Below are 23,948 nucleotides of genomic sequence, written 5' to 3' on the forward strand. Positions count from 1 at the left end.
CTGGGGGGTCAGGAGGAGGAGGAGGAGGCCTCATGGGTCTGGGAGGAAACCCACACTTTGAGTTTGGATAACGCACACACACAGTTAACACTAGTGAAGTATGTGTAAATAAGAGACCATTTGTGCAGCACAGGCTGTGATGCTGCAGGGATTCTGGGTGGTGGGGAGTCCGTGAAGGTGGGGCAACCAAGGTGAGCTTCATGGAGGAAGTGGGATTTGAGCCACATCTGAAGAAATGGCTATGGCGGGGGAAAGGTAGAAAGCTGTTTCTAGTGGAGATGGCTGTGGCTCGTCCACGAGCTGGTGAGGAGGCAGTTTATGCAAGAATAGACCTGCAGTTGCTGAGCGATGAGGAAACAGAGCAGGAGACTGAAACCCTCGTCTTCGATTTTAGGCATCTTAGTAGGAAAGTGTTCATGCGACGTGATTAAGACTAAATTTTCACGCAGTGTGATTAGAACCAAGCAGGGCAAAGACGAATGATACTATCAGCAATGACCACAAACATGAAGCATAGAGCATGTGGGTGGGTCCCGGTGCCCTGGCTGCCCCGGGTAGTGAGTTAGGGCTTTCGGAGCAGTGTTCAGGCCCCGTCTGCAGCCCCGCATCCTGTGCCAGGTCCCCCCTGGCTGTCATAACTGCCCCTGGGGTTGGGGGTTCTTCCAGGTCCATGCTTTGCACATGGTCTATGTTGGCCTCCTGAATTTGGTACGTGAGTCCCCCCACCTCTCTCACCCACTGAGTCTCCTTCACACACCTGGGAGGGCTCCTGAACTAGGTTGTGGGAGTTGGGCTCCTTGTACAGACAAGGACACTGAGCCTTGGGGTAAAGTGCTGCAGTGGTTGGTGGAGGAGCTCAGTACGTTGCTGGGGTTTCGGGGCTCCTGGGGTAGGTGGCTGCTGCCTCCACTCCGTAGAGGATGGGGAAGCCTGGTGCTCAGGGCAGAGGATGCAGTGACAGAGCTAGAATGGGGTCCCCAGGCAAGGGATAGGCCAGGGAGTGGGTCGATGTGAGGCTCTGGTTCTTCCGTCCTAGAGGAGAGCTCTGTGTGTGCGTGTGTGTGTGAGGATGCACGCGTGTACCTGTGATGGCTGTGTGCACGTGTGTAGAAAGGTGGCAGTGACACACTCCACGAATAGGTTATTGAGAGGCTTCGAGATGCTTGTGTGCATGGATCAGTTTATGTGGGGCATGTATGGTTATTTGTATATTATTTACACACCACAAGTGTGTGTGTGTTCATGTGTGTGTGTGTGTGGCCCTAGTGACAGCTGTGTGCATATGTGTGAGTGTGTGTAGGAGTCAGTGTGTGGGGCCCAAAGTTATTTATGCCTTTATACATCCATGCACATGCATGCGGGCACGTATGTGCATGTGTGCGAGTTCCTGTGTGCAAGTGCCTGTGGATACTGGGTGCATATGTGTGAACACACACATGTACGAGTCAGCATGTGTGACACCTGTGGTGCTTTGTGCTCTGTACACCTGTGTGCGTATGCATGTGTCCCCAGGGGTACACATGTTAGGCTGTGTGTGTGTGTGCAGATGGATGTGCGTGAGGGAGTGTGTGGTTATATCATGCATGCACTTGTGTCCACTCAGGTACATATGTGAGTCCACGTGTGTATCTTTGTGCGTTTACAGATCTAGTCACATGTATGTGGTCATGTAGGTCCAGTGCTCATGTGTACCTGTGTGCAGAGACTGAGGACTTTTGTTCCCCAGGCTCTTTGGCTGCCAGGAGGCCTGGCCACATGGCCCCAGGATCCCTGCAGGAGTGCCAGCGCTCAAGGGAGTCCCTACCCCACCCCCCACTTGTTTGGCAAAGCCCCACAGGGGTTGGATGCTGAGGGTGAGCTTGGCTCCCGCTCCATGTTGGTTTGAGTCCTGGGTTTGTCTTCTTAGTGGTGAGCCGAGTAACCTCGGGCCATGGCTTCTCTGTGCGCAGCAGCTCCCTCATCTGCAGGGTCAGGGCCTCAGACCTGGGTCCACCCCCCAGTTCTCAGAGCAGAGACCTCTGCTTCCCATGTCTGGGCACACAAGCAGGAGGCAGGATTCCAGCAGTATCTTGAGAAGGACCTGTCTCCTCCTTTTCCCCTTGAGTGGATGCTGGGTCCCCTTGACCTTTGCCCACCTGGCTGGCAGATGTTTGCCCAGCCCGAAGCCCTCTGGGCTACAGCGGCCCCCAGTCCTCCTGGCTCACTTCCTGAGTGTGGGGTGCATCTTTGACAAGCATGTCCTGGTGTGCCCTGCACGCTGGGCCTTGTACCCATGCCAGGAAGATGCAAAACAGTTTCCAGTGTTTGAGTGCTTGCTGTATGCCAAGACCAGAGTGTGAAGGGGACAATCAGGGAGCCAGTGTCAGGAGGTGCCCTTTGAGGGGGCAGGAAGGATACACCAGTATTAGCTGTGGGAATATTGGGGTGGGGGATGTTCCAGGTGGAGGGGGCTTGGAGGAGCCAGAAAGAGGAGCTCAGGGAGAAGTGTTTGGGATTTTCCTAGAACTGCGTGCATTGGCTTCCTCCTAGCTGAGTGTCCTCTCTGAGCCTCAGTTTCCCCATCTGTAGAAAGGGGGCAGTGACACACTCCACAAACAGGTTATTGAGAGGCTTAGAGATCCTAATGTGGTGCAGAGAGCAGGGGGGGGGGGCCCTCCTGCCCCACCTCTATGGAGGGGCAGAGGGGCCCTCCCATGTCCTTGGAAAGGGCAGACTTTCCAGGGGTGTGGGTGCCTCCCCCATGGCCCTGGAGAAAGTGCCCTCAGCCCGTCATTCCTGTGCTTGGGCCTTGCTGGACAACAGCAGCCAAGTATCTGGCACTGGCCTTTTCTTGTCCAAGCGGGGAAGCATTGGACCAGCAGCCAGTGACATTGAGAAAGGACAGGACTCCAGGAGGTGATTGTGTAGTCTGGGGTGTACACATCTCCCAGAGTAAGAATGGCCTGGCTTGAGGAGAAAGCCTGAGCATAGGAGCCAGCCCACCCTCCGTTTCCAGCTGGGTAGACCATTCCCAAGCGCCCACTCTGTGCCAGGCACTGTTCCAGGCGCGGATACAGAGAACAGAGTATACAGAGTCCTGCTCCTCATGGGTCAATGTCCAGGGGAGAGAGACAGTCAGTATGATACACAGCAGGATGATGACCGCCACTCTTGACCACATGTGTGCTGGGAAGACAGCCGGCTGAGGAAAGAGTAGTTGAGGGAGGTGGACTGCCCTGCAGGGTGGTCAGGGAGGGCCTTTCTGGGGAGAGGAGGTGGGAGCATGTACAGATGTGAGGAGCAGCGTTCCTGGCAGAGGAACAGTAGGTGCAAATGCCCAGAAGCAGTAGTGGCTTTCAGTGTGCGGGAAATAGCCGGGGGACCATGGAGATCAAGGGCCAGTGAGAGAGGTCACACCCAGCTGAACCTGGCAAGGAGTTTGGATTTGGTTCCCAGGGTGGCAAGAAGCTGGCAGCCAACGAGGTGAGGAGAGTTTTTGGTGTGGGGCCCCACATCCACGTTTCCTGGCCATGCACCTTTCTAGGGAGGTGTCTCCCCTCCACTTAATGAGAGAAGTGACAACATGCACATCACTTTGTTCCTTACAAAACATCTTTGCAAAAGTCCTGGGAGTTTGGAACCTGGGTGGGCGTGGCCATTTTGTAGATGGGGAGACTGAGGTCTAGACAGGAAAAGCAGCTTGCTCTTGCTATGGGTTAGAGTGGAGCTGACCGACTCCCAGATGTTGGCCTCTGATGGGCAGATGTGGTGAGAAAGGCCTGCCTGTGTAGGGGCCCCTGGGAGGCAGGGACCAACACACAGGACATCCCCCCAGCTCCCCAGAAGCCAACAAGCAGGTTCTCCCTGCTGGAGCAGGACCAGAGAAGCCGGGGAGCAGGGGTGTGGTGGTAGGATGTAGAGGAAATGCCCCCAGAGAGACCTGGGAGGTGGGGCGGGGGTGGTGGGGATGGCTCAGAGCTTGCCGGGTCCCAGCCTTGACCTGCCACTTGAGTTTGGGCTGGTCGTGTTCACTGAACCTCAGCTTCCTCAAGGGTAAACAGGCTGAAGCCAAAACCTTCTGCAAAGGGCTCCTGCAAGAATCCAAGCTTTGGAACATGTAGAGGATCAGGGCAGGGTACACCTAGGGAGGTGCCTTGTGTGGCTGTGGCCCTTGTCACTCTCGTTAACATGTCAGTAATAACAGCCAACCTTTATGCTGTGCCCCCTGGGTACCCGACCCTGATTTTAAATGGTGTGTAAGCTCATTTGATTCTTGTCTCAGGGCATGTGGTGGGTTCTACAATTATCTCGATTTTATAGACAAGGTAACTGAGTATCGGTGAGATGAAGGGACTTGCCAAGGCCATACAGCTAGTAAGTGTATTTGAACCCAAGCAGGTTGGCTTCAAAGCCTTTACTCTCACCACTGTGCTATCTTGTCTTTCCAGTAGTACAGCATCTTTAGGAATATTTCATGACAGTTTTTTCTGGGTGCATCATAAGTATGCCACCTTTTAGAAATCAAGTCACATCTTAAAATGCCCTAGGATTGCCCTGGTGAAGTATGAATGGTGAGCTGGCTTCTCAGGTGCACCCATCCAGCAGCCTGGGGCTCCCCTTGGCTTCTGCAGGTCAGAAAGGGGTTGCTCCCTGCTCTTTTCTCCCAGGGGTTCAGGAAGCCCCCTCCCCAGGTGTCCAAATCCCTGAGAGTAAGGGTATGGTTGAAGATGGAATCCACCATAGTTCATAGGACACAGGCTGTTGGAGCCCCGACCCTGGGCTCTGGGCCAGATCCAAGACCCAGCTATGTGATGCTGTGGTGTCTAATGGCCTGGCCACTACACCCCTGCCCTTTCTGTGTTTGGTATCAGTCCTTTATCTAGATGGGCATTTGTTGCTGATGCCAACAGAGCCTCGTAATATGTACAAACTCCTGTTCATCCTTCAAAACCTCGCTCATGTCTCCCTCCTGTTACCTTTCCAGAGAAGTGACTTGTGTCCTGCTTTGTGCCTCTCCTGTACGCCACATGTGCCTTTCTCTGCCTGAGAGTACTAAGCTGCCTACTAATCTGCCGTTACCTCCCTTGACGGACTGCCCACTAGACTAAGTTTACTGCAGGCAGTCTGGGTCTAGTTCATTCTGTGTCTCCCTGGTGCTCAGTATGGAGTGGGTGCTCAGAAAATGTTCTGGGAGCTGCCCTGCTCCCCAGCCCACCCCATACCCTGTCCTTCACTCCACCTGGCTTGGGGATTCTCTGTCTTCAGTACCCCAGGGTGGATACTTTCCTGCTGCTTCAAGGGTGCATCTGGGGCAGGGGTGGTCTGTGGACTCTTGGGGTGGTACCTGCCCCACTCCACAGGAGATGCCAGTTCCAAGCCTAGGGGAGGCCTGGCATGGGACCTGGCCCTTGGCTTTCTCCCTTCCTGGAGCCTGGAGACTGTAAGAAGGACTTCTTCCTACATCATCTTTCTATGCCTCAGTTTCATCATCTGTAAAATGGGGATATTTCTGGTACGTGCCTCACATCGTGCTTATGTGTAATTTATATTTTAATAATGCATGCTGTGTGCCCAATGCTTGGCTCCTAGTAGGTGCTCAGTAAAATGGGAATCATTATAACCATAATTTGTCCCTGATTTTCCGGCCCCCAGCCACACTCTGAGGCTGCTGGTCTCAGGGTCTCAGCTCTGCACAAAGGGGGCTGAGAGCATGGCTTTGCTCCTGGGTGGGCTGGGTCCTGGGCTCTAGGCAGAGGCAGTTCTAGGTGCCAGCTTGAGCCCACCTACATGCCCACTCTCTTCTTCCACGGGCTGGTGCGGGGAAGGGTGGTGAGTCTGGCCCTTGGCACCACTCCTCTCTGCTGCGACACTAGGAGCCTGGGCCCCTCACCCTTGTGAGAAGCTCTGGGAGAGCTGGCCCCAATTCCGTTGTCAGCTACACTCCCCGGGGCTCTGGGTCGCCTCCTTTTAGCGGGTGTGGATTTGGGGATCATGGGGGACGTTTTCAATATGATGACGGTGACTTACACAGCCTGTCCTCACAGCCCACGTCACACATCGCATGGTCTCCCCCATTTCAGCTTAGTGTCTGGAGGGACTCGCCTCATCCGCCTGCGTGTGTGCTCCACAGGGCAGGCATCTCTGGGCCCAAATCTGCTCAAGTTCTGCCCCCTGTCCTGGGACACAGCCCCTGATGAAGCCACCTTCCAGAGCCCCTCTGTCCACCTGTCCTACAGGCTCCCTGCACCCCTGGCTGGCCTGGGCTGCCTTCCCAGACTCCTCAGATCAGGCCCTGGTGGTCCCAGGCTGGGGGCCGGTAGGGCCTGGCTGGGCACAATGTCTGCCTTCACAGCCCAGCGTGGGGGCCCCAGGGCCCAGCCTATTGAATGAGCAGGCCTGGAACCCTTTCTGCCTCATGTTCCTGTTTTCCTAATAAGTCTCGGTTGTGAGTGGGGAGGGAGGTGGGGAGGCCCTGGGGCAGCCCAGAAATAATCACATGATTGTGAAACACAAGAATCCTAGAAAGGGTATCTCTGAGCAGCTCCCGCTCACCCTCCTTCCTCCTCCTCCCTTGCTGGCTGCACTAGCTCTGAGGTCACTGTAGACAACCTAACTAGCTTCCAGGGTGAAGGAAGGTATCTCAGGCCTGGCATTGTCTGCTGTGCTGGCCAGGAGCTGCACCCACATCATCGGGGAGCCGGGCACCAGGGGGCTCGGCACATTGGTTCAGATCGAAACTTGGGGGCCTTGCCAGGGCCACTGCGAGGGTATGGAGGTCCCTCTGTGTTTTTTCCAGCCTGGGAGGTTTTGGAGGGGGATCCAGGCCTCCCTCCCCCTGTGCATCAGCATGCCGGGTTGGGCAGCTGCCTGCTGTTCCATGAGACCTCTATTTATAATCTTTTCTGTGTGTGTGTGTATGTGTGTGTGTTTAATTCCTCCTCTTCTCCATCACCCTGCAGAAGAAGGCTGAAGCTGCACACCGGATTCTGGAAGGCCTGGGGCCCCAGGTGGAGCTGGTGAGCTGGGGTACAGGGTGGGAGCTGGGAGTGGGGGGATGGCTAGAGGTGTGGGCAGGACAGCAAGTGGTGCGGAGGAGAAGGAGGAAGTCAGCTATTGCCCAGTCTGCCCCAGGCAGCCGGAAATGCACCCTCTTGATAAGAAGACTGGCAGATTGTGGTGGGGGGCAGACCATGCTAGGGCCACCCATGCACTGCTGCTCATGCCCTGAAGCCCAGCCAGTCAGGCTGCAAGGAGAGTCACCTGTCTAGAGTCCAAACCATTTGTTCCAGCTTTGTGTGGAGTGCCTGTTCTCTGGACCAGATGATCTGGGTTCAACTCCCAGGTCTGCCACTTCATGGCTGTGTGACCTTGATCAGGTCTCTTAACTTCTCTGTGCCTCACGTTCCTCATCTGTAAAATGGGAAAAATAACAACACTTATCCCACTGGGTCACAGTCGGGAATGACTGTGTTCATTTCTGTACAGCATGGAGTATGGTGCCAGCTTGGGGAACAGTAAGTGCTGAATGTTAACTGCTATGACGATTATTATTACTGTTGTCAGTGCCATTTCTTTGAGGCGAAGAGGCTGTGTCCACAGCAGAGCTGGAAAGCAGACCCTGAGCCTCATGGATGCCCCGACCTGGGGGTGGTAGAAGCAGAAGCCTCAGCCCCAGGAGAGGGGGCATGAGCCTGGGATGGGCTCGGAAACCTCACCTGGCTCCTCCCTCCCCTGCTGGGCGCCTCCCCCTCAAGATTCCTGGGCATGGGTGCTGGGCTCCCTGCTGGGGCTCTTGCTTCCCCATTGGGCATGGTTTCTGAGACGTCTCTAGCAGCAGCTTCTTCTTCACAACTTCATAGAGACACAATTCATATGCCACACAATTCACCCATTTAAAGTGTACAATTCCATGGTGTTTATTCATAGATGTGTACAACTATCACTACAGTCAGTTTTAGAACATTTCGTCACCTCAGAAAGAAACCCTCTATTTCTATGGATTTGCCTATTCTGGGCATTTCATATGAATGGAATCACATAATATGTTGCCTTCTGTGCCTGTGTTCTTTCACTCGGCATTATGTTTTCGGGGCTTATCGATGTTGTAGCAGGTGTCAGTGCCTTATTCCTTTTTATGGCTGAATAACATTCCATCACGTTTATACCGTTTTGCTTTTCATTCATCAACTGATGGCAGATTGTTTTCATTCTTTGGCCGTTGTGAATAAAGCTGCTGTGACATTTGTGTGCAGTTTCTATGTGGACGTATGTTCTCATTTCTCTTGGGTAGATACCTAGGAGTGGAATTTCTGGTCATGTTAACTCTATGTTTAGCCTCTTGAGGAGTTGCCAGACTATTTTCCAAAGTGGCTACACCATTTTATGTAAGCTTGGTTTCCCCTTTTTGCCAAATGGGAATGGCAGGATTGCATGTGGTATGCAACCATTTCCAGACTTCTAGGCTCTCCCTGCCCTCTCTCTTTTCTTAATAAGTCTCTGGGGGCCTCCTGGGGGGAAGTGACTGGAGGCCACTGTGTCTTAGGGACCCAAGGGATGCAGGTGAGGAAGCAGGGACGGGGTCTGTGTGGGCCAGTCGTGGAAGGGCGGGAGGTGTCTGTAGGTCTCAGAAACTTTGGAACCACGGGGCATCAGAATAATTCTTTTCTGGTTCTTTGGGGGAAAGAGGGTTGTCTCCTGCTTGGGGATATCAGAGCAGAGGCTTCCTCAAGGCTGGTGGCCCAGGAGGCCAAGGTCTGCAGTGCTGGGACTGCATGGCTGTCTTCAGAGCCCCATCGAAGTCAGTAGGCCTTTGGCTTGGTGGCCTTCAGTGGGGATGGGGAAGAGACTGGTATTACCAGGGTACCTACTGTGTGTTAGATCTCATGGAGGTGTGGCAGTCCTCATTTTCTGGATGAGGCTCAGAGAGGGCAGTGCCTTGCTGAGGGTCACACAGCAAAAGATGAGGTGATGATGTGTGTTGAGCTCATGGGGGTGTAGCTGGCAAGGTCTGCACAGATCTGCCCTCTGTCTTGGTCCCTGCGAGGTCCAAGTGGTCAGAGGTGTCCCCAAATGAAGGCAGTTCAAGTCAGCTGTGGGTCACTGGGCCACTCCATTGTGAATCCAGCTCCCTAGGGGTCCCCCCCATCCACTGCTACGGAGTGCAGCCAGGGAGTGCTCAGCCATGAATAGGCCATGGTGGGCACTTTCTGATGCCCTTGCACTTGGAGATGGAGTCCTTGTGGCCGCTGCCCAGTGCTGGTTGCTCTGTGACCACCTTGGGAGGGAGGCCGGACTTCAGGGAGGAATTTGCATTCATTAGAAAGGAAGAAAATAGCACAGAAGGCACTCACCAGGGCTCTAGGGCTTGCAAGACCCTATGGCATCGCCCCCACTCCTAACTGGGCCCTGGGCACTGTGGGACCAGGCCTGGAGGGAGCAGGAGCTGGCGGGTGGGGGAGGGTGTGCTACTTTGAGTCATGTGCTTCCTTCCTGTTCGAAGGTGTTATTTTAAGAACCTGGTGTCACCAGAGGGTTGAGGGCTGTGGCTGATGCTTCATTTACTACCAGCTCAGTCCACCTGGGATTGCTGGCTCTTCTCGGTCACCCCAATAGCTATCTTGAAGTCAGGCCTGAGGGGAGGCCCCCTCCTTTCTCCCCATAACCCTTTCTTAGTCATGGTAATACCTCATTTCTGCCCAGGGCTTCACATCTTGCAATTCTCCCCCTCTGTGCTCTTTCTGCCCTCTGAGTGATTGGCTGTGTGTGCACTTTTAGAGGAAGAAACAGAGATTTAGAGAGGACTCCTGGGTGCCATACCCTAGCCTTCCCCAGGGGGCTCTCCTCACTCCTCTGGGGGCTGTGGGAGGGACTGTTCCCTCCTAGGTGTTGTGTCCCCTTGACCTCAGGATGAAACCTGCAAGGTAGTGAGAGGCAGGGGAAAACCGCGCCCGCCGGCTTGCCGCCATACTGGGACAGGCCTGGGCCAGAGGAGCTGCCTGCCTTGGTGCAGCCCCTCTGCAGAGGGTGAGGAGAGGTGTTGGGGGGATCTCCTCAGGCCCTGCCTTCCCCTCAGCAGAGCTCCAGCTGTACACGTCATCACCCTCCCCCCAGCTTCCTTGGGTGCCTTCCAGATGGCTGCCTGAGGGGTCTGTTGCCCAGCGACAGGAGCCTCCCCAAGGTGGCCCTGGGCCTGAGGCTTTGCTTGGGGCCTGAGGCTTTGCTTGGTGCCCAGGACTCAGTTTGCCTCAAGCAGTGGTTGACGAATGCCTCCTGGGCAGCCCCTCTGTTTAGAGACAGCAAAACCCCACAGTATTCTCTGAATCCTTCTGGACAATTACAAGGCCACCTCGAGGGGTCAGGCTGCTCTGTCCCCATCCTCCCAAGTAGTGCAGAAGGCCATCGAAGTGACTTCACTCCCCTCCACCCTCAGTGGGTCAGAGGCTGGCTGGAACCCTGCTGCCCCTGATCCCCCTTCACTGGGATCATCGAGATGTTTCTGGGTGGCAGGAGGTGTGTTCAGCTCCACCACAGGGAGAAGTTCTGGGGAGGAGCCCTGTGTGTCCCTTTTCCTCAGCTGGCAGCCCTGCCCTGAGGCCCTAGGACTCCGTGTCTCCATCCTTCACCTGCTCTGCATGACCTCTCACGCTCTGTGCCCAGTCCTCCTACCACTGCCATCCATGGCTGCCCCGGAGGCTCTGCTGTGTGCATGGGCACGTGAGAGAGGAAGAGAGAGAGGAACACACACAGAGGGAGACAGAGAGAGAGAGAGAGAGACTCAGGCAGACAGAGAGGGAGCAAGCTCCTCCCTCCATGCTGCAGTTGAGAGACAGGGATCTAGTTCAAGCTCATCTCTTTCCAAACTCGGCACATGTGTAACCTCTCAAGGACTCGATTTTTCAATCTGTAAAATGGGAATGAGGATTATATCAGTGAGCTACTGCTGCATAACGAAGCAGCCCCACATGTAGTGGCCCGAAGAAGCAACCATCTACTGTTTCTCACCAGTCCGGAAGTCGGCTGAGCATTTCTGTTGATGTGGGCTCAGTTCCTCACCCCTGCGGTCAGCCGGGAAGGCGGTGGGTGGTTCCAGCTCAGCCTGGGCTGGGATGGGGCTGTTCTGCCCCAGCTCGTCTCTCCACCTGCTTCCAGGCCAGGCTGAGCTTGTTCTCCTGACAGTGAAGAAGCAGACAGAAGTGTTGATTTGCATTTTCAAGCCTCTCTTCTTAAGTTTGCAACTGTCCCATTGGCCACAGCAAGGGCATTGGTGGAGACAGGGAGACATGAAAAATTGGCGCCATTAACACAGTCGCTGTGCCCTGATGGTGATGATGACTTTGAATACTTCCTGGGCATTTCATTGTGCCAGGCGCTGGGCTCAGAGCTTGGCTGGAACTACCACGTTTGATCTTCACAACAACCCTATGCGTTTAACGCCATTTTACAGATGAGGAAAAACTGAGGCACAGATGGATTAAATAATGTACCCAGGAACACCCAGCCAGAGAGGGGGCAGTACCAGGAAGTGAACCCAGGCTGTGCCCATGGTTTCTAACCTCGGTGCTACCATCCCAGAGGGGGCCACATGGCAGCTAGCTCAGTCCCCGACCCAATTCAGACACGGCAGCTCACGGCTTTGTACTATGCACCTTTTGAAGCTTTGTCCTGTGGACGCGCGTGGGCCTGCTTCGTGCATTTTTCACAGCTGTGTAGTAATTGCAGTGTAAATGAGTCCCCATTTCCTTGCTGGTTCTTCTGACAGTGGACACTTAACTTGCTTCTTAGTTGCTGCTGTCGTGAGCCATGCTGTGTGGACGTCCCTGCCCTCAGTTCCTATTGGAGCACAGTGCCTGGGCCCTTCTGGGACATCTGCAGGAGGGGATGGGGGTTGCATGGCACAGGGATCTTCCACCTTTTTTTTTTTTTTTTTAAAGGATGACCAGTAAGGGGATCTTAACCCTTGGGTTGGTGTTGTCAGCACCACTCTCTCCAAAGTGAGACACGGGCCAGCCCAGGGATCTTCCACCTTTAACAGGGTTGCTTCTCTGGGCATGTGTGCCCCTATACCTTTCTGTTTCCCCACATTCTTACCAACACTTGGCATTATTTGACTCTTTTGTCTTTTGCCAGTCAGGGGGATTAAATGGTATCTGGCATTGCTTTGGACGTGTGTTTCCGTGGTGATGAGGGAAGCTAAGCAGCTTTCTGTGGGCAGTGGCTATGGATGACCTCAGCTCCCCTGGGATGTGCATATGGGCTTGTCCCTGGAGGGTGCTGGCCTATGGTCCCCTAATGCCCCACAGAGCAGCCATGATGGCCTTGGCAGGGGGTCACAGTGCCCACAACTGTGCCCAGAGTAGCTGGTTACAGCCTGTTCCTGGCTGAGGCTGTGTGCTGGGTCTCTGTGTTCCATTTCACGCCTGCCAGCGGCTGATCTCTCACCCTTGCAGACAGCTCCATGGTGCCAGGGCCTCAGGCTCCGAGGCTGAGGTTGCCCAATGCTGTGGCTATGACCACTGGGCTCTGCAGTGGGGCAGTGGGCAAGCCTGGCTCTGACGTGCTTTTCTCTCTCCCTCTCCAGCCATTGTACAACCAGCCCTCTGACACCCGGCAGTATCATGAGAACATCAAAATGTGAGTACTTGTGGGCAGCTATGCAGACACATGGCAGGAAGGGAGACAGGCTCTCGGTGGCCTGGGCAGGGACGTGGGTTCTCAGTTCCCATTAGGGGCTCTCAGCCAGGGCCACATGCTGGAGGAGGGATAGAACGGGGCAGAGTTGGGCAAGAGTTCTGGGCTAGGCAGGGCTTAGAATGGGGTCAGAGCATGCCTGGGGGTGGGGGGGGATCCCTGAAGCTTCAGGAAACAGACCTCAGGGTGGGGAGTGTGGGTGAGGAAGTGTGCAGGCCTGGAGAGACTGAGGTGGGGACTGCAAGTCTGCCTCCAGTTTGAATAGGGGGAAGCTGTTGCTAGGCAGAGGGGAGATGGCTCACGATGAGGTGGAGTGGTCCCAGGGCAAGCAGGGACCCCGTGTTTTGGTTTTCTATGTGAGCATATTTGGGAGTGTCCTGGGGTCTGCACAGAGGTGCCTTTATGGCCCAGCCCAGTGTGAGACAGCTGGGGTCATTGATCTAGGCCCAGAGGCTTTGGAGATGTCCAATATGGTGTATCCCAATGATGGGAGCTTCTCCCAGACAGATGTTAGCAGGGAAAACTGTCATGCATTTGAGCATGGCAGGGGTACCAAGGCTGTGCTGGAGGCTGGTGGCATCATGTTTCCAAGCTGGGTGCGAGGCATTGGAGGTATGGCTGCTTCAGGGGAGCTGGTTTTTTCTTGGGATGCATTAATGAGAGCCTAGCTGCCTGGGCTGAGGAGGGGACATTACCTCATGTTGTTATCTAGAAACCTAAAAGGTAAAAGGGTTTCTGTTGCTTATAACAAAATACCTGGAACTGGGTAACTTGTAAGAAAATGGAATTTATTGCTTACAGTTTCTAAGGCTGTGAAGTCCAAAGTCCAGGGAACACATTTGGTGAGAGCCTTGGTATCACATTGCAAAAAATGGTAGAGCAGAGAGAGCAGAGAGAACAGAGAGGAAAAAACAGACTCTCCTCTCTCTTTCAAAGCTCTCAGAACCACGCCCCTGACCACCATTTTTAATCCATTCACTACTGCACGATCGTACAATCCAATCACCTTTTCAAGGCTCCACTTTTCATTTACCATAATAGGATTTCCCACCCTCTTAACAGTCACAGTGGGGGCTGAGTTTCTAATACGTAAAACTTGGGGGACACAATTCAAGCTTCAGTGAGTTTTGGGGGGACATAACTCAATCCACTACAAAGGGGCTACAGACTTTGTCCCATGAGGAACATGTGGTCGTGAGTGCTGCAGGGGCGTTAGGTTGGAGGCAAGACTCTTTGGGATCTCTGTCTTGCAATGTTCAAGGTTCATCACTGTGAGAGGGTACAGGTGTTTGTGTGTGACCTCAAACGGTGGTACTTAGCTGTTTTAGTGGGCAGGCTGGGCTGGTCTGATTGTCTGTGCTTCCCAAGGATGGAAGTGCAGAGGGCACGTGCAGTGGTGAGCTGCCCCTTCCTGGAGGCATGCAAACCCACTGCTGGTTTTCACGAATCTGCTGGTGCTGGATTATTTGGCAGGGAGTTTCCTTCTATAGTTTCTGGGGATATATAACTGGTCCAAGCTCAGGTGACCAACTCAGCCACTGTCTTGGGGCTCCCAGTGACTGTTGGAGCAACTTAGAAAATCTTTACTTGCCGGCTGAGGCAGTTGGCCTGTTTTGGTTCAGGAATGCCTGCCAAGGATGCTTCACCAGCATTGCTGGTGTGGAGTCATTCTCTGCCTGTGGTCAGCAGAACTGCAGAGTGTCACGAAGGGGGGCACGTGTCCTGCACTGGGGCCACTGGTGTGGCGTGGGGTGCCTGTGCCTCCTGTCAGCTTTGCAGGTGCATTCACTGCCCAGGTACCAAATTGCTCTGTACTCAACACAGTTTATTTTCCAATCAGGCCACCCCAGTCCTTTCTGCAGCTTCCTGGGACTTGCCTTGTCTGGAGCCACTGCTGGGGGTGAGGAGTGACGGGGGTGGGGCGGCCTCATCACCGCTGGTTTAGCGGATGAGAGTGGGCTATTCTTGGCTGAGTCAGGCTGTATGGAGCATTGATGGAGTTCATCCATTAATCATATATTTATTGAGCACCTACTGTGTGCCAGGCCCTGTTCTAGGCCTTGGGGACTCACCGTGGACAAAACAATGACTGTTCCCTCATCAAATTGTGTCTAGCAGTGGAGACAGAAAATAAATGAGTTAAGTAAACAAGAAAACATCAGCTAATCTAAAGTACTATGGTCGCCTAATTATCTTAAGCTCTTTTATGCCTTCATATACCTAGCTGTGTTTTCCTTTAGACATAGCAATTTTTGATAGCAATATTATTATACTCAGAATTTTACATAGGTTCCATCACTTAAAGCGAGTACTATTTTAAGCTGAATAATGTGGATGACTTCAGGTAATAAAAACAGCCATAGAATCTAAACAAAAGAGGAATAAGATATCCATACAGAAAATATTAGCAAATAAGACAAAGTGACATCTTTAAGTAAAATAAAACTATAAGCTTATTGAAACCAATTCCCTATTTGCTGTCTCATAATCTTCATCAGAGAGTGGCTCTGGTCTACTAGAGGACATTTTGATTAAGTAGGTAACCACCTGGCTGGGTTTGCTCCAAATCTAAATCACAAATGAACATGTTTACATTTAAAACATACAGATGAATAAGTAAGATTTCTCACACAGCAGGTGGTCGATTTTATGTTAGAAAAATATATCTGCATGTAAATTATTTGAACTGATTGGTCCTTAGGGCTTTAGTTTTTTTGGTCGTATTTTTCTACTAAAATCATCCTCACTTCAGTATTTTTATTTTCAATGTGGACATCATTAAATCACTGCAGTCATTTACTTTTTAAAAATTCTGTGAACATGGTAAAAGGGGTGATGGGAGAGAAAAAGAGGGGTGACTTTAGCCAGAGAGGTCAGGGCATGACATGACAGTGGGGAGAAACTTGGGGCTGAGCAGCAGCCGGTGTGTGGACCTCCAGGGCAGGCGTATCCCAGGCAGAGAACAGGCAGCGCAAAGGCCCCGGGGGTGCACTGAGCTGGCAGGGATCACAGAGAAAGCCAGCGTGGCCCTCTGGGGTGGGCAAGGAAGAAGGAGGTCAGGGACAGATCACCCAGGGCTGGTAAGGAGTTTGGGTTTTATTATTTGTGCAGAAGGAAGCCAGCTATGAAGTTTATTCTATGGAGCAATGTGATCAGAGTTTTTTAAAAAGTTTGCTTTGGTGGCTGCAGGGAGAAAAGACGTGGGGTCAGGGGAGACCATGGGGAGGCCCCTGCAAGAGCTTCCAGGGGTGAAGTGTGGAGGGTCAGGGGGGTCCTGGGCAGTGACGAGGACAGTGAAGCCACGTCCTGAGGTGGGGGCAGTTGCGCAGGGCCAGGTTAGGGACCATGAGCATTTAGCGGCAACCAGCCGGTGTCTGGGTACCTGCAGACTTCCCTGTGGCTGGTGGAGACCCTATTTGTGCTGCCTGGATATGGTCCATTGCTGGGAGCCTGAGGGACAGTGAAGCTTAGGGTGGGGATGGAGGAGTCTTGTCTTTTTTTAAAATTAAGTTTTATTGAGACATAATTCACACGCCATACAGTTCACCCATTTAAAGAATATAATCCAGTGGCTTTCAGTATATTCATGGAGTCATGCAACCATCACCACAATCCGTCTTAGAGCATTGTGATCTCCCCAAGAGGAAACCCCTTACCCTTTAGCAGTCACTTTCCAGCTCCCTCTCCAACTCCCATGTTTCCCAGCCCTAAGCAATCATGAATTTCCTTTTTGTTTCTATGGATTTCCCTGTTCTGGACATTTCCTATAAATAGGGGCTGGTCTGGTCCAACGGCTCATGGTCTTGGGATGGGTGCAAGTGGGTGTCAGTGTCCCCGAGCCTCTGTGGGATGCTTGGCTGCAAAGCGTGTGGGATAAGCCATCTGGTCTCTGAGCACTCACAGACAGGCCCTGGACGGACCTTGTAAAACACAGGTGTGGTAGATACCACGCTGGCCCCAGTAGGCTCTGGAAGGCAGAGGCCCTGTGCTCCTGGGTAGAGGGTGGTGGCTGCTGGGCCCTGTGTAACACTGTTTATTATGAGGGGCAGTATGGCGGCCTCACAGTACTGCCAGGTGGGGAAATGAGAAAGAATGTTTGGCGCAAAGAGAGGGAGGACAGGAGTCATTAGGGAAAGTTTTGGAACACTCTGGAAGGTGGAATTAAGACCTGCAAGTCACATCAGAGGGCAGACTCTTGTAGAAGCTGCTGCAGGAGGTAGTGAGTGCCCTGTCCCTGGGAGGAATGCAAGCTGAGGGTGGATAGTACAACTTGGAAGAGCTCAGGCAGCTGCACTCTGAATCTCTCACTCCTTGTTGGCTCTAGTGTTTTGTGACCCTGCTTGTGCCAGATTTCAGAAACTGCCCAGCGCATGGTACCAGGAGGGAGGCCCGTGTCAAGCCCTGTCTTACCACATGGCTGGACATAGGGGTCTCAGGCCTGACCGCGGCTCGGTCTGCCTGTCCGACTAGCCATGTATCCTTGTGGTGAGTCACTTACTCTCAGTGCCTGAGTTTTCCCATCTTACAGATGGGAATAATAATGACCAGTCTCAGGGTTGCTGAGGATTCACAGAGTTCATACAGGGCTACTGCAAAAATTCACAGAAAAATTGAATTAAAAGATAATACGAATCTTTCCATGAACTTTTTGAAAACACCTTGTATACCTTATGTGCTGAGATCAGTGCTGGGCACATAGAGAGCATTCTGTGTTTGCTCTGTTTGTTCTTATTTTATCTATAGAGATCGAGCCTTGTTTATTCATCCACTCATTCATTCAGTAAACATTTACTGAGCATCTACTATGTACCAGGCACCATTCTGGGCCTTGGGGAGACAGCAGTACATGAGGTCTGGCATTCCAGTGGGGAAGGCAGATACAAAATAAATACATCTGTGAGATATGACAGAAAAACGGACAATAGGATAAATCAAGTGGGGTGGGGGAGGGGGCATCTTGCTTTCCAGCAGCAGTGCCTTTGCCTTGGGCCTTGCCTGCTGTGCACGCCTGGCTCCCGCTGCTGTAATTGCCACGAGGTGGGAGGTTGTTGCCCCTGCAAGGACCTTGGCCCTGTCACTTTAATTTCTCTGTGTCTGTGTGTTGGGGCTGTAGAGTTAAAGTTAATTTCACGCTTGACTTCTGGCTGCACGGGCAATTTCAGACGTGTCGAAGTCACCTGCACACACCTCTGCTGCTCTCCCTGTGCCACCTGCCTCTGGAGGCATTGGGGGCAGCGGCCCATGCTCTGTAGAGTCATTGCTGCAGGATCTTAGGCCCTGGCCTCGGGAGTGAGTGCTCAGACCTCTGAGGCTTTGGGAAGCAGGGCAGAACTCCAGAGGGGCACAATGTGGGTGCTCCATTGAGGGACTGGCCCAGCGCTCTGCAGGACCTGCCAGGAGAGTTCACAGCTGAATTTACTGGGGTCTTGTGGAGCCCATATGTGATGTGGTGAAAGAGTGTAGGACTCAGGTGTGAAGTGGCAGTTAGTGCCCGGTGTGTTTTGCCTCCACCTGGTGCTGGAGCCCAGGCCCTGGTATTGGCCATGTCTTCCCTGGCAGGCACTGACTTTGCTCCTCTGGTGCCCTTGGGCCTGAAAGCCTGCTGGTTCCCTGCATTCCCCATTTTTCTTGTCTTAGCTGGACTTCTTCCCTCTTGTTGCATCATTGGGGGTTGGCTGATTGGAACAGTCAGTCCTGGGGCTGTGCAGGCAGAAAGGGCAATCAGTCAGGACCCAGGTTACTGGGTTTCGCTCTGGAGGTTCAGAGATGTTAAGTACCTTCCCAGGGTCACACAGCCAAACCCCTAGTCTAGCCTGATCTGCACATTCGTCCTGTTTTCTCTCCTGGGTCTCTAGTCCAGCCTCTGTCCACCCTGCCCCCAAGCTGGATGACCTTGGACAAGTCACATCACTTTGCTTGTCAGGGAGTTGGTCTCCTTTGCTTGGCACACAGTAAGCAGAAGGTTTTGGATCCTTAGTCACCCCAACCCAGCAGTCTCTTCCCAAGGCATTCAGGGCCCATCCTGGGCTGCCTCCATCTTACTCCTCCCCAGCAGTCAGGGGTCTGCCTCTCCCTGAACCCTTTCTTCCCCCTACAAATTTGCCATCATCTCCTACTTCTTTGGAAGCCAGCGCTCTCACTTCCTCCTGCCCACCCCATTCCTCTGCTTCTGCCAGGCCTCAGCTCAAACCTCCCTTCCTCCAGGAAGACTCCTCTGATTGCCCTGAGCTTTCCTTTTCCAGAACCCCATAATCCCCAAGGCCAGTCCCACCCAGGGTCCAGCCAGACTCTCTTCCAGCATTCACATAATTTTCATTTCCTCATCCGTCCCTCTTGTTTCCTCCCAGTGCACCATCAGATGATGAGACCTCTGTATTCTTACAGGTTGTACTTTTCTAAGCCTTGACTTCTCCAGGAAACTGTCGATACCCATAAATGCCTCCAGCAGTGAACTCATCACGCTGCTTGGCCAACCCCACCAGAGCCCTCTTAGAGACTGTGTTCCTTATTTTTGCTGGACAAAAACTCAGAGAAAAAGATTTGTCTGCGATAGGCTATTTGTATCTCCGTTGGCAAAACACTTCTTGGAACAAAATATAAACACTCAAAAATGTTTGCCAGAAGAATGTTGAACCAAGTGGACATTGTAAGCCAGGAGTCTAAGGGGTTGCAAACCCAGATGGATGCCTCCAGGGGCAGGAAGGAAAGTTAGAATGAAGAGGACTGGAGTGAGGCAGTAGGGAGTGGTGGGGACTGTGGTGAATGCGAAGTTTATAGTCCTTTTAAAGGGGCAACCAAACCTCAGTTTCCCAGCCTGTGGCCATGAAAGAGAGGGCAAAATCACCTGATTTTTCAAGAGAAGCTTTAAGTTTAGTTTCTTGTGCAACAGCTTCTGGTTTTCAGTGCTGGCAAAGAGTTGAGTTGTTTAGAAAGCACCCCAGTCCAAACACAACACTTGCAGGCGGCTCCAGCCTATGGACTGCACCAGTTTGTAACCTACAGACTCAACATTCATCCTCCTTGGCAGTGAGTGACGTCTCTGGGTGCCAGGCACTGTGCTTGCTTTGGAAGGAAACTTGGATCAGCCAGACAGAATTCACGCCTCCCGGCTGCTGCCTGTTGGGTGGTGAACAGACGGCTGCACACGCGTCACCTCTGCCTGTGAGGCTTTATCGTCATGGAATCCGTCTCTGCTTGCGGTGATAGCATCACCATTTGTGGAAGATTCTTACACATTCTGCTAGTTTCCTAGGCTGCTGTCCCAAACGACCACAGACTGGGTGGCTGAAAACAACAAATTTCATTCTCTCACAGTTCTGGAGACCAGGAGTCACAAATCAAGGTGTTGGCCGGGCCACGCTCCGGAAGGCTCCAGGGGAGGGTCTGTCCTTGCCAGCTTCTGGCAGCTGCTGGCTTGTAGCTGCGTTGCTCTGATCCTCCTCCTTCATGTGGCATTTCTCCCCATGTCTGTTCACATCATCTCCCCTCTGTACGTCTCTGTCTCTGTGTCCAAATTCCCGTTTTTAATAAGTCACTGGATTAGGGCCCACCCTGCTGATTTTGTTCTAACTATTTACCTCTCTAAAGACTCTACTTCCAAGCAAGGTCATGTTCTGAGGTACTGGAGGTCAGGATGTCAACATATCTTTTCTGGGGTTTGCGGGAGGACGACTCAATTTTACTTGTAATGGGCAACATACCCCCAGCAAGCTCCAAAGTAAATTACCTTTGATCCTCACCATGGCATTTCAAGGTAGATTATGTCCCTCTTTTGGTGGGGGAGACTGTTTATTTTGAAATAACTTTAGATTTATGGAAGAGTTGCAAATATAGTACAGAGAATTCCACATCCTCTTCACCCAGCTTTCCTTCATGTGAACACCTTGTAACTGCGGTACGTCTATCACAACTAGGAAAGAAACATGGGCACAGGATTCCTAACTCACCTACCACTGTCTTTGGATTCTCACCAGGTTTTGCACCAGTGTCCATTTTCTGGTCCCAGAACCAATCCAGGTTCCCACTTTTCATTTAGTCTTTATGTCTCCTTGGTCTCCAATGTGAGTTTCTTGGCCTTTCCTTGTTTTTTATCACCCTGACACTTTTGAAGAGTACTGGTCACAGATTTTGTAAAATGACCCTCAGTTTGGGTGTGGCCGGTGTTTTCTCCTGATGAAACTGGGATGGTGGATTTGGGGGAAGAAAACCACGGAGAGGTGTGTAAGGAGCCCTGTCATCATGTCCTGTCAAAAATGCCTGATGCCAGCATGACAAGCGATGTTACCTGGATCGCGGTCCACAGGTGGTGGTCTTCTCCCCGTCACGTGCTGTTTCCCTGGAGTCACCACATCCAGCCTGCCTTCACGGGAGGGGACTTAAGTTCCACCTCCTAGAGGGAGGAATAGCAAAGAATTTGTGGATATATGTTGAAACCACCACCATGACTAATAGATACCCGGGGGGCGACGCTTCAAGGCTATGCAAATTTCCTGCGTCTCAAAGTTTGGCCAACTAATCTAGCATCCATCCCAGATCTTGCCTGAGGCAGCTACTTCTGTGGGTTCTAACAGTGATGTTCTTATTTCCCTTGTTCCTTCTGTGTTTGCTATTAATTAGAATTCTGTAAGGAGCATTTGTCCCTTCTCCACCATTTATTTATCTAATCAATATTTATATATTCATATCAACGTGGCTATTTATTTTATTCTTTGGGCTATAATCTGGTACTAGTGTTATTTTGATACTCAAATTATTCCACCTTTGGCAATCAGAAACTCTGAGGTTTGGGTCCTGTGTCTTTGTGACTTTATTTTTTTCCTTTTTGGCAGTTTATTACTGAAAGTCATTCTGGGCTCATCTTGTGTGTCTCCTGGCCTCGCCTGGGAACCATCTCTTTCTCCAGGAAGCCGTGGCTCCTTTTATTGGAGAACAGTGCCGGTGCTGGTGTGCTCTGCTGCCTTCTCAGCTGTCTGTCTTCTTTATAAAACTCCAAACCCTTTGCAGTGTCCGAGCTCACATGGCCCTGCATGACCGGCCTTGCCGATCCTGCTTATCAGCCCTCACTCCCCCGCCTCCTCCCCAGAGCTCTCCAGCCTCATGGGCCTCCTTCTGGCTATTCTTTCAATCCTCCAGGTTTGGTCCCACCTCAGGGCCTTTGCACCCATGGGGTCTGCTGCCTGGAATTCCCTTCCCTCCGGATCTCTCCACAGCTGGGTCCTTCTGGTGACAGGCTCTCAGCTCAAGGCTGCCTCCTCTGGGAGGCCTTTCTGCACACATCCCTCTGGTCACTTTCTAGCCCACCACCCTATTTAAGTTCCCAAATCCAGAATTATCTTGCTCATCTTGCTTCTTGTCCATGTGTTCCTCTAAGCATCGCCCCCATGAGGCCTGGGACTTCATCTGTCTTGTTCCCCATGGTGTCTCCAGCCCTGAGACGGGTGCCTGGTACACAGTAGATGCTCAGGAAACAATCGTGGAGTAACTGAGGAGATGAGTACATGATGCCATTGGGTCCCTTTTTTCAGGTGAGGAAACAGGCTCAGAGAGCTCCTGAGATTTGCTCAGACATTCTGTCGTGGGATGACCACCCCCCCCAGTGCCCACCATGGCCAGGGTGAGGGTGGGCTAATGTAAGTTGCGAGACCTTGAGGTGGGGAGACCCCGGCCATGGCAGGACAGGAATGACACAGGGAGCTGAGCTTGATTCCAGCCCTCCAGCTCTGAGGCGTGTGCTGGGGGAGCTTTGTATGTCCGTCGCTGCCCACGGTGTTCCCCGCTTTTCCTTTTTCCGAGCTTGGGGTCCTGGCGGTGACCCACATCATACCTCCTGGAGGTTGGACAGAGCATGGCTCCCAGTCAGTGGTTTTTGAGCTTTCTGTGGGTTTTGGACACTGCTGAGAATATGGGGATATCGGCGAACACCTCCACAGAGAAGTTGATGCTGCTGCGTACCCCAAGTGGAGGGCAAGTTGAGGGGTGCAGCAGGCTCACAGGCCTGTCTGTGACCCCCACAGGCCCCAGGATGCCAGCTGCGACAGCCTGCTTTATGTGGTGGAGATTGTGGGGAGAGGCCTGGGAAGGGGCATCCTTAGAGCTGTGGGCAGCTGGAGCAGGGGGCTGTCTTATAGTTTCCCCTGTGTTAGTTCTCTCATGTGGGGTCTCCTCTGTCTCTCTAGATCTTTGTCCTTCTGCCTCTCTCTGGGTCTCTGTCCCCTTTTCTTTAGATTTTGTCTTTCTCTGCCTGCCTTTCTTGGTCTCTGTCCTTTTGTCTGTCCCTCTGTTCCTCCCTGTTTCTCTTTGTCTCTCCCAGTCTTGTCTCCCTCTGGGTCTTTGCTTTGCTCTGGGTCTTTCTCTCTCTCTTTCCTTCTCCTCCTCTCTGTCTCTCCCTCTGGATCTCGGTCTCTCTCTCTCTCTGACTGGCCGTATCTTCCCCGGGAAGCGCCTGCTTCCCTCAGAGCCTGAGTGCTGTGTGTGGTTCACTTGCTTGTGTCCCCAGCAGGACAGGGTGCCCTGGAGACCGGAGCTCAGCACCTGGTGGAGCCGGCCCCAGGGACCCAAAGCCAAACCCTGCAGCTTGCCCCTGTGCAGTGGCAGGTTTGGGGTTTTGCTCCCAGGCCTACGTGGCTGGTCTAAAGCTATGGCTATTTCTCTGTGGCCCATTTTCCACGGTCAGGTGTGGCTGACAGGGGAGCCTGGGTGCATGGGGGGAGGGGTGGTGATGGCAGCTCAAGGAGAGGGAGGAAGCCAGACACCTCGCCCCCTTCAGAGCCCCCTTTCCTATAGACCACACTCAGCCTGAATGTTGGTGAAGGGCACCTTGGGGTGGGGGAGAGGAAGGACACACATTGGCAGTTCATGGGGGACTCTGACGGGTACAGGTATCTCTTATTTATATACCGACAACCAATAACGGGGCACACTAGGGCCCACCCTCAACAGAGAGGACGGCAAGGGACGAAGCTGAGGCCGGCCTTGCTGACCTGCCTGTCTGCTGTTTCCCTCCCGCACAGAAACCAGGCAATGCGGAAGAAGTTAATCCTGTACTTCAAGAGGAGGAACCACGCTCGGAAGCAATGGGTGAGTCGCACCCCCGCCCCGATGTGGCTCTCCTCGACATCCGGAGAGAATGAGGCCACTTCAGGCCACACCTGTCTCATTCCTGAGCATCCAGGCTGGGCAAGGAAAGCCAGGGGCAGTGCGAGAAGTGAGGAGAGACAGCAGCTGCATCAGTGGGCCTGGGGCTCAGCTGCCCCAGTGGGCCTCGCTGGGGGTGGTGGGGGGCG

At 52.9% G+C, this 23,948-nt stretch overlaps 1 protein-coding gene across 14 annotated transcripts in view; it reads left to right on the forward strand.

Annotated features, from left to right (window-relative positions):
- Positions 1–23,948, forward strand: part of NCOR2 (nuclear receptor corepressor 2) — a 216,809-nt gene that overhangs the window by 92,068 nt on the left and 100,793 nt on the right. For all 14 annotated transcript variants that reach the window (XM_063086077.1, XM_063086064.1, XM_063086066.1 and 11 more), the window contains exons 7-9: positions 6,939–6,995; positions 12,557–12,609; positions 23,676–23,742. In XM_063086077.1, coding sequence (XP_062942147.1) covers positions 6,939–6,995; positions 12,557–12,609; positions 23,676–23,742 — 177 coding nt within the window. The remainder of the gene's footprint in view (positions 1–6,938; positions 6,996–12,556; positions 12,610–23,675; positions 23,743–23,948) is intronic.

This window comes from Cynocephalus volans, chromosome 2, assembly GCF_027409185.1.
Source record: "Cynocephalus volans isolate mCynVol1 chromosome 2, mCynVol1.pri, whole genome shotgun sequence".
Classification (NCBI taxonomy): Eukaryota; Metazoa; Chordata; class Mammalia; order Dermoptera; family Cynocephalidae; genus Cynocephalus; species Cynocephalus volans.